The sequence below is a fragment of the Epinephelus moara genome, chromosome 22 (genome assembly GCF_006386435.1).
Source record: "Epinephelus moara isolate mb chromosome 22, YSFRI_EMoa_1.0, whole genome shotgun sequence".
Lineage (NCBI taxonomy): Eukaryota > Metazoa > Chordata > Actinopteri > Perciformes > Serranidae > Epinephelus > Epinephelus moara.
In genome coordinates this window covers 710,822-721,158 of record NC_065527.1, presented here as the reverse complement: position 1 = coordinate 721,158, position 10,337 = coordinate 710,822, and the positions used below count along the sequence as shown (strand labels likewise).

General features: G+C 48.4%; 2 protein-coding genes across 4 annotated transcripts; one reads left to right on the top strand and one right to left on the bottom strand.

The window, feature by feature from the left end:
* Positions 1-3,736: 3,736 nt before the first annotated feature.
* On the bottom strand, positions 3,737-8,548 carry LOC126384400 (gastrula zinc finger protein XlCGF57.1-like). The gene is made up of 2 exons (XM_050035455.1): positions 8,156-8,548; positions 3,737-6,530 (listed from the first exon to the last, which is right to left on the bottom strand). The coding sequence occupies exons 1-2, from the start codon at positions 8,433-8,435 to the stop codon at positions 4,882-4,884; spliced, it is 1,929 nt and encodes a 642-aa protein (XP_049891412.1). The 5' UTR covers positions 8,436-8,548; the 3' UTR covers positions 3,737-4,881.
* LOC126384455 (RNA/RNP complex-1-interacting phosphatase-like) lies at positions 8,132-10,331 on the top strand. 3 transcript variants are annotated; one of them, XM_050035565.1, is made up of 2 exons: positions 8,132-8,259; positions 9,337-10,331. In XM_050035565.1, the coding sequence occupies exon 2, from the start codon at positions 9,349-9,351 to the stop codon at positions 10,183-10,185; it is 837 nt and encodes a 278-aa protein (XP_049891522.1). In that variant the 5' UTR covers positions 8,132-8,259; positions 9,337-9,348; the 3' UTR covers positions 10,186-10,331. The 3 variants fall into 3 exon arrangements, with proteins under 3 accessions (XP_049891522.1, XP_049891520.1, XP_049891521.1); XM_050035563.1 differs by lacking the exon at positions 8,132-8,259 and adding an exon at positions 8,591-8,736; XM_050035564.1 differs by lacking the exon at positions 8,132-8,259 and adding an exon at positions 8,751-9,021.
* Positions 10,332-10,337: the final 6 nt, after the last annotated feature.

The following is a 10,337-nucleotide window of genomic DNA, read 5'->3' as shown; positions in this document are numbered from 1 at the left end:
TGTGAGGCAAATTGTGATTTGTGATATTGGGCTTTATAAATAAAATTGATTGATTGAATTGATACAGTAGTAATCCAGTATCTTTGGTTAGGGCAACAAACTGAATGACTGCTGACTCCCTCGCACTCTTCCCCGCCCCCATTGAAAGTTGATTTCTCGCAGCAGCAGCAGACAGCTGAGCGGAGCTGCGGACTCCCTCTGCAGCCTCTGAGCCAAAATAAACAAAACACTTGTAGGCTCCTCCACTTCATTTATTAACAAACACAAACCTTATTAAGTTGTCATAATGCATGTTACAATGCAAGATAAGCTGAATATAGTCCCTTGACACGCTGCTGATGGGAAAAGCCCCCCCCCCCCACAATTTTTATTGTTTATATTTTTATTATTATATTTGTGGTACAGACCAAAGATGTTTTTTTATTTACTGTATTTTACTACACAGATTACGCTGACTACTCTTTAGTAGTAACTTCTCAACTGAAGTCGTTCAGTTGTATTTTTACCTTGGTGGTAGCACTTTTTATTGTTTATATTTTTATTGTTCTTATATTTGTGGTACAGACGTTTGATTTTATTAACTGTATTTTACCACACGGATTACGCTGACTACTGTTTATAAGTAACTTCTCAACTGGCAAGGTTCTTAAGTGACATGTTTGCAATAAAGATGGAAGTAAACAAGTTGGGATTGGATTGTGATTTATTGTAAACCTGACTGTAGTCCCATGTGTCCAGAAGGTGGAGGACCTGTTTCCTGCACTGGTTAATTTTCCTGTAGCTTCGGTTGGCTCAGCAGCTGGTTAGAAGTGGAAATGCATTACACCTTTTTATGAGTTTCCAGTTACCATCTGCTGCTGAGACAATCAAATGAAGCTATAGGAAAATTAACTGGAACAGTATGCCACCTTCTAAAATGGGACTTGTTATGCACAGAACAGAAGCAATATAAAAAAATGATGTCTAAAACGAGTTTAAATTTGACGTAGAAAAGACGTCCACAACCACCACATTTGGACTATAATTAGCCCCGATATGGAGGTCCTGTGGACGTCAATAATGGACGTTCATTAGATGTCGGAAAAAGACGTCACCTGGCGTAACGTTCTGTACCTTCAGGGGACAAAAATTAGACGTGCAAAAATGACGTTGAAAAGATGTCGTATGGACGTGTCTTTGCACACTGGGAAGGGTCCTGAAGGAGGTTCCAGAGGTCATTAGTGTGGTTCTAAGGGCCCTGAAGGTGGTTCTGGAAATCATAAAGCAGGTTCTAAGGGTCCTGAAGGTGGTTCTAGAGGTCATTAGGGTGGTACTAAGGGTCCTGAAGGTGGTCCTAGAGGTCATAAAGCAGGTGGTGGTACTAAGGGTCCTGAAGGTGGTCCTAGAGGTCATAAAGCAGGTTCTTAGGGTCCTGAAGGAGGTTCCAGAGGTCATTAGTGTGGTTCTAAGGGTCCTGAAGGTGGTTCTGGAAATCATAAAGCAGGTTCTAAGGGTCCTGAAGGTGGTTCTAGAGGTCATTAGGTTGGTACTAAGGGTCCTGAAGATGGTTCTATAGGTCATAAAGCAGGTTCTTAGGGTCCTGAAGGAGGTTCTAGAGGTCATAAAGCAGGTTCTTAGGGTCCTGAAGGACGTTCTCGTGGTCATTAGGGTAGTTCTAAGGGTCCTGAAGGAGGTCCTAGAGGTCATAAAGCAGGTTCTTAGGGTCCTGAAGGAGGTTCTAAAGGTCATAAAGCAGGTTCTTAGGGTCCTGAAGGTGGTTCTAGAGGTCATAAAGCAGGTTCTTAGGGTCCTGAAGGTGGTTCTAGAGGTCATAAAGCAGGTTCTAAGGGCCCTGAAGGAGGTCCTAGAGGTCATAAAGCAGGTTCTTAAAGGTCCCGAAGGAGGTTCTAGAGGTCGTTAGGGTGGTTCTGAGGGTCCTGAAGGTAGTTCTAGAGGTCATAAAGCAGGTTCTAAGGGTCCTGAAGAAGGTTCTAAAGGTCAACAAACAGGAAGTCTGAAATGATTTTATTATCAATACTTTGACATGAACAGGAAATTGGAGTTTGAAAACAGGAAGTGATGAATCTTCTATTATTGTTGATTTTCATAAAACACAAAGATCAAAGTAACTTCCCGTTTGGAGTAAATATTATTTGTTTCATCTTTCAGGGAACAAAAAGAACCATTTCTCAAATATAGGCCTACATTTATAAATATAGAAACACTCTTCTTCTCTTCTTCTTCTCATGGGTGTCACTGTGACAGACGAGGAAAATCAATGTTCAGACTCCACTATACAAATCAGCTGTTGACTTGACGTTCCCACAGCGTGCTTCATGACAGATGGACGTCCCCAGTGTCTCATGAGGGATGGACATCCCCACAGTGTGCCTCATGACAGGTGGATGTCCCCACAGCGTCTTGAAAGACCAGAACGCTGTGAGAACCTGGATCTTAGAACCACAGTAACAGTCAGTCTTCTGCAGTCAACTCTTTTTCCACCACATCAGTTTGGGTTCCTGAACCGGTTCTGTTCAGGATTTTGAAGCGTTGGTTCTACGTAGAGAACCAGCCTGTTTCCACCAGTTCTGGGTGGAACCACCATAATTAAAGATGGAGGGTGTTACAAATTGGGGGCCAACACTAGGAGCTAATTAGCGGATTAACTTTGGTTCTGTTAGAACTGATTCTTGTTTTAAGAACTAACCGTTAACAAGAACACTGCACATTCTTCTTTTTAACGGTGATTTCTTACTAAATTTCTCCACCGTCTGTTTTCAGCCTGTAGAACATGACACGCCCACTGATGACATCACTTTTCAGCCTTCAGATAAAGAACAAAAGTTTTTTTGTTCCCGTTGAGAACCAAATTTTCAGGTTCTTAACCAGGTTATGTTCAGTCCAAATGTTCTAAATGGTTCACATTGAGGTGTGAGACCTGGAGGAGAACCGGTTCCATGTTGATGGAAAAGGAGTGGTCAGACTGAGGAGGTGACATTCTAACAGGAACCTTCTAGTTCTGTTCCACGTCAATGCAGTATCTGATTCTGATTCTTCTCGTGTCACTCAGATGGATCTGTCTTTGTCAGTAGAACCATTGGACAACGTTTGGTTCTCTGTCTACTAAAGTAAAGAACATGCATGTGAACAGAGAACTTTGTAGAACCTGAAAGCATCGAGACCACTTCAGGTTCTGTGACGTCACCAACTCCTCAGCAGTACTGGACATTTGTATAAACACACAGTGGAAATAGAATGTCTCCACCCCCGTTAGAACGTCAGGTTCTTGTGACGTAAAAAAATCAAACCAAGATAACTTGTTTCAAAACTTCCAAAATGGATCCATTCAAAATCATGTTAGATTGACTGAAGTGATTCTAATGAACCCAAATAAAGTCCAGCTGTCCTTGAAGAACTTTCCTGACACTGACTGAGTTGTGTCTCACAACAGAAGACACAAAGAGCTTCCTGAGCACCGGGGGACAAAACTGACAATACCAAGAACTGGAAGTCCCAACAAGAACTGGTCAAAAACTGCTGAGAGGCCAACAACACTGAAGGAGCTGCAGGAGGTTCTGGTTGTCTTTTACACCAACACCAGGTGTCCAGGTGAGACTGGGTCGTCTGTGGAGGGATTTCAGGACTGCAGTGTAGGAGGTGATAAGTGGTGTCGTAGGCCACCTCCTCTGTTTAACGATGGGTTTATTAGGGTCAATTCCAGTTTGACGTAGATGGATTTTTTCTCGCCTCTTTAAAATCATTGCTGGAAATTGCTGTCCTAGAAGGAGTGTCCCTTCTCCCTTAAGATGTAAATGGACAGTTGAGTCTGAACCTATTAATAAGGTTCATACTGTCTTCTTATTTAGAATATTTTAAGGTTTTCTTATATTCAGACAGAACAGGATGTAAGGAGATGTGTATCAGGCCCACCAGCTGATATATGACACGTCAGCAGCACGTCGGATGACGCTTCTGAGGAAGACTGGAGTCTCAGTCGAAACTGTCAAGCAGGTAAAACACATCTCTTTACATCCTGTTCTGTCTGAATATAAGAAAACCTTAAAATATGAGTCTGAACCTAATGGGCCGGCTCAAGAGGCGTGAAAGAATCCGTCTACGTCAAACCGGAATGACCATCGTCAATCGGAGGGGTCCTGAGATTCTGGTGGTCATTAGGCAGGCTCTGTGGGTTCTGAAGGAGGTCCTAGTGGTCATAGGAATCAGCTGTTGACTTCCTGTTTTTCTTCTTCTGTGGTGACGAAGCTAAAACTCACACGGCTGACATCTTACTGACATTTAATTTTGGTATTAAAATTTGGTATTTATCTGATGACTGAATGATACCTTCCAACGATGATGCTCTGGAAACTCTTTACGACTTCTGCTGTGAGACGCAACTCGGGGTGCTTTTAGACCTAGAGTTGATTCATGTTCTCATGGCAGCATTTACAAGCGGACCAGATCAAATGCCTGCATGAGAAATCTGCTCTTGATTGGTCAGAATTTCCATGTGGGAAAAATCCAGGAAGTAAACAAAATGGTGAAGAACCCAAACAATGTGTAATGTGACTGCTGTTGGTTCTGATCCAGGTCAGAACACATTTTCACCACAAACCAGCTGCACCTGAGTTTGTTTGTAACAACCGGGCCGAGACCTTCTTTAATAGATGGTCTCAGTCCAGTTGGTTTGGTGTGTTCACACCTGCACAAACAAACCGCACTGAGGGGGCAAACCAACCGCACCAAACAGGACAGGTGTGAACGCAGCCTGAGTCAGTGTCAGGAAAGTCCCTCAAGAACATCTGGACTCAATTTTCGTCTCATCACAAGAACCCAAAGTTCTAACGGAGAGTTGTCGACGTTTTATATCCACTGTTTACTAACCGGAAGCTTCATGTGATGTCACAGCTGGATGAAGTCGGCGTGAATTCCTTCCTGTCGTTTCAGTCCAAGTGTCAGCGCTGAGTCTTTGGCAGTCTGCTCTCCGGCGTGGACCTTCATGTGCGAGTCCACGGAGCGTTTCTCCTGGTAACTCTTGCCGCAGACTGTGCAGCTGTAGGGTTTCTCGCCGGTGTGTGTTAGCATATGTCGCTTGAGGTCGATCTTCTGGACAAAGCCTTTGCTGCACAGCTGGCAGCTGAATGGCTTCTCCTTCTTGTGGAACCTCTCGTGCGTCTCCAGCGAGATCTTCTGGCGGAAACGCTTCCCGCAGAGGCTGCAGATGAATGGCTTCTCACCCGTGTGGATCCTCATGTGGGAGTCCAGGTTCCCGATCTGGCGGAAGTTCTTCCCGCAGACCCGGCAGGTATAGGGTTTCTCACCAGTGTGGATCCTCTTGTGGACATCCAGGTGCTGGCTCATGGTGAACTTCTTGCCACAGACATCGCAGGAGTAGATCCTGGGCTTCCCCCCCGTGTGGCTCTTGATGTGTCTCTTGAGGACGGTGTTCTCAATGAAGGTTTTGCCGCAGAACTCGCAGATGTAGGGCCGGTCACCGGCGTGCAGCTTCATGTGTCGCTCCAGGGAACCCTTCCGGGGGAAGTCTTTGCCACAGTCCTTGCAGCTGAAGGGTTTCTGTCCAGTGTGCGTCCTCATGTGGATCTCCATGTCCCTGAAGCTGATGCCGCAAATGTCGCAAATCCTACTGGTCTCCCTGTGGCTCTGGATGTGGAGCTGCAGACTCTCCGAGGACTCCGCCTGCTCGCCACAGATGCCGCAACAGCTGTCGGGGTCATTTAGATGCGTCTCAGCGTGACGCACAAAGTTCCCTTTGTTGTGGAATGCGTTTCCACAGACCTTACAGCAGTGAGACGGCGTAAGACTCGGTTTCCTGCGCCTGCTCCTGGCGGTGGGCACGCCGTCAGACTTGTGGCTCCGGATGTGTCGCCTTAGCTCGGCACTCTTGCCAAAACCTTTCCCGCAGACAGTGCAACTGAATGGTGTCTGTCCGTCGTGGGCCTTCATGTGTCGCTCCAGAGAGCCCGCGTGGCTGAACTCTTTGTGGCAGACGGTGCACCTGAACGGCTTCTCCGCCGTGTGGATCCGCAGGTGAGTCACCATGTTGCCCTTCTGGTTGAAGCCTTTACCGCAGACGTGGCAACTGAAGGGCTTTTCACCGGTGTGCAGCCTCAGGTGTGTCTCCTGGGCGCGGATGGAGGGGAACTTCTTGCCGCAGACGTCGCAGGTCCGGCTGCTTTCACGGTGCGTCTGGAAGTGCAGCCTCAGCTCATCGCTGGACTCCAGATGCTCGCCGCACAGACCACAGAGACAGTCAGCGTCCTTCAGGTGTTTCTCCACGTGCTTCATCAGGAAGCCCTTCCTGTCGAAGGACTTCTTGCACACTTTGCAGCAGTGAGGCGTTGCTTCTTCATCCTCTTCCTCTTCCTCACCGGCCACATCGTCAGGAGAGTCTGGTTGGTGGTCTGGTTCAGAGAGGTCCTCTGGTCTGGAGGAAGTGCTGGGCAGAGGTTCCTTCGGTTGGCCTACAGAGACGCTCTGCTTCAGATGTTCTCCTTCAGAGAGACTCCGCACGCCGACGGACAGACAGAACTCTGCAGAGAAAAACAGACGATTCCACACTCAGACCCTCGTCTTCATGGACGCAATCTGATCTCACATCTCTGCGTCAATACCAAGAACAGTTCTAACACCAGACAGACACCAATTATACACACCTGCAGGAACCCTCTAAGACAGGAAGTAACGTTTTCAAATGTTCCTATTTATTAGTGTCCATTAACATGAATATTCACACAGACACACAAGGAGAACACTGAGGGAAACCAGAGGGAGAACACTGAGGAGAAAGGGGGAGAAAACTGAGGGGAACAGGAGGAGAACACTGAAGGGAACCAGGGGGAACACTGAAGGGAACAGGAGGAGAACACTGAGGGGAACATGAGAACACTCAGGAGAACCGGAGGGAGAACACTGAGGAGAACAGGAGAAGTACACTGAGGGGAACAGGAGGAGAACACTGAGGGGAACAGGAGGAGAACACTGAGGAGAACCGGAAGAAGAATACTGAGGAGAAAAAGGAAGAACACTGAGGGGAACAGAGGGAGAACACTGAGGAGAAAGGGGGAGAAAACTGAGGGGAACAGGAGGAGAACACTGAAGGGAACCGGGGGGAACACTGAAGGGAACAGGAGGAGAACACTGAGGGGAACAGGAGGAGCACACTGAGGGGAACAGGAGGGAACACTGAGGGGAACAGGAAGAAGAATACTGAGGAGAAAAAGGAAGAACACTGAGGGGAACAGAGGGAGAACACTGGGGGGAACAGGAGAACACCACTGAGAGGGAACAGTGTTCCCCTCAGAACACTGAGGGGAAGAGGAGGAGAACACTGGGAAGAGGAGGAGAACACTGAGAAGAACAGGAGGAGACCACTGAGGGGAACAATGGGGAGAAAATGAGGAGAACACTGAAGGGAACGGGGGGAACACTGAAGGGAACAGGAGGAGAACAATGAGTTGAACAGGAGGAGAACACTGAGGAGAACACTGAGGACAACAGGAGGAGAACAATGAGGTGAACAGGAGGAGAACACTGAGGAGAACACTGAGGACAACAGGAGGAGAACACTGAGGGGAACGGGAGGAGAACACTGAGGGGAACAGGGGGAGAACAGGAGAACACTGAGGGGAACAGAAGGAGAACACTGAGTGGAATGGGAGGAGAACACTGAGGGGAATACAAGGTGAACGCAGAGGGGAACAGGAGGAGAACGCCAAGGGGAACAGGAGGAGAACACTGAGGGGACCAGGAGGAGAATAGGAAGAGAACACTGAGGGGAAAAGGAGGAGAACACTGAGTGGAATGGGAGGAGAACACTGAGGGGAATACGAGGTGAACACTGAGGGCAACAGAAGGAGAACATTGAGGGGAACAGGAGGAGAACACTGAGAGGAACAGGAGGAGAACATTGAGGGGAACAGGAGGAGAACACTGAGAGGAACAGGAGGAGAATAGGAAGAGAACACTGAGGGGAAAAGGAGGAGAACACTGAGGGGAAAAGGAGGAGAACACTGAGGGGAACAGGAGGGGAACACTGAGGGGAACAGGAGGAGAACACCGATGGGTATAGGAGGAGAACACTGAGGGGAATAGGAGGAGAACACCCGGACCGTGACGTCAGACCGGGTTTTACCGGCTCTGTTACCGGGACACTGACCTCTGCTGTCGCCTCCGATCCCTCCGGTCTCTGCGGGCTTCCCCGGTCCTCTCTCGGCCGCCTTGCAGGCTCCGAACACGGTGAAGATCCGCTCCACGGCCGCGGTGAGTCGCTCCGTCACCAGCTCCTTCAGCTGCTCCACCGCCGCGTGTCTGCGCTCCTTCAGCAGCCAGAAGATCTCCTCCGCCGCTGCCGCCAGTTGCTCGTCGATTGCGGCCCGCAGGCTCCGGTTCTCCCGGTCCTCCCGGTTCTCGGTGTTCACCGACCGTTTTTTGGGCATTTTGGCGGAATTTCCACCGAACAAAGAGGAGGATGTAAACAAAAGCCACAACACTTCCGGGTTCCCCGACCCTGCGTCACTTCGTCAGGCGTCGACGACGCTTACGTTCGGGTTGTACGTCACTTGCGTCTGCGCGAGCGTGGCTCTAGGCTCGCTAGCGTGCTAACTGCTAACGGCTAACCGCATGTGAAAACACGTCGATATAAATCAGTTTAACGTCTTTGAACTTTAAGAGGTTTTTAACGTGTTCCTGTTGTTTTGTTTGTTTGTAGTGAAAACGTCACTGAAAACGTCACAGGCGGTAGGAACGTTAAACCAGAGATCATTAATAAATATGTGTGTTAAATGTTTATCAGGTAATTTAAAGAGACACAGAAACTCAGGAACATTAAGGAACATCTGATGAGAACCAACAGAGTCCGTCCGTTAATTCGGCTAACATTTAAGGTTTTGAAATAATTAAACTGAGACTGTGGAGGGGTTTAAATACACACATCACTGCTGCAGCAAGTAATAACAAATGATACAACAAATACAAATACTCCACTACAAGTAAAAGTACTGCACTGAAACTGAAATTAAATCAGTAAGTGAAGTTAAAAGTATTCAGTACAGAGTATTATGATGTGGTTTATAGTATTTAATTATTTACTTTAAGCAGTGTTTTATTTCAGTGGAGAACATTTGAAGTACTTTGCACAGATATTTATACTTTAATACTCAGATATGTAAAGTATTACTCTGTGACATCATCAGTTTTAAATAAACACTTAAATAAATGAATCAGAACTTTACGGTCATAAAAATTTTTTTTTTTAATGTTTTAATCTTTGCTGAGTTACAGCAACGTGTACTTAAACAATGAGTTTTATGAATTGGGTTTTGTGTGTGTGTGTTTCAGGTTCCACCTCAGATGTCTGATCAGAAGAAGAAGAAGAAGAAGAAGAGGGGCATCCCGGACCGATGGCTGGACTACTGTCCCGTGGGACGGAGGATCCCGGGGACTCGATTCATCGCCTTCAAGGTTCCTCTGAAGGCGTCTCTGAACAGTGTTCTCCCTGAGTCCGACTTGTTCGGTCTATGGGATCTGCTGGACTCTGTGCGGCGTCAGAACCAGGACCTGGGTCTCATCATCGACCTCACCTTCACCTCCAGGTACTACGCTCTGACCGACGTCCCGCAGTCCTGCAGCTACGTCAAGATCCCCATCGAGGGTCACCGGGTTCCCTCTGACGCCACCGTCCTGAGCTTCAAACGAGCGGTGAGGTGGTTCCTGAGGGAGAACCGGGACAATGATCAGCTGATCGGAGTCCACTGCACCCATGGCCTGAACCGCACCGGCTACCTGGTCTGCAGGTACCTCATCGATGTGGACGGGCTGGATGCAGCGGTGGCGCTGCAGCTCTTCAACTCCTGTAGAGGTCACCACATAGAGAGGCAGAACTACCTGGACGACCTGCAGCGAGGCGCCAAGAGGAGCAACCCTGGCATCGACGAGACGGAGGAGAAGGAGGAGGCTGTTAGAGGGCTCGCTGTGGAGAGACCGCCACTGTCCGCCAAGGAACGGAGACAAGACGACCCGGCTGCGGAGAACCAACCAGCCGGTAACCGCCGCCACCGCTGTCAAGCTCGACACAAACGGGCACAGATGGCTCCTTCCTGCTCCTCTTTCACTCCCCTCCATCACCTGGGCCCGGCCCCCCTCGATATAGGGAACAAACAGTCTGAGGCCCCGCCCCCCTCGATATAGGGAACAAACTGAATCTGAGGCCCCGCCCCCCAGGATATAGGGAACAAACTGAGTCTGAGGCCCCGCCCCCTGTATATAGGGAACAGTCTGAGACCCCGCCCCCCTGGATATAGGGTACAAACTGAGTCTGAGGCCCTGCCCCCTGGATATAG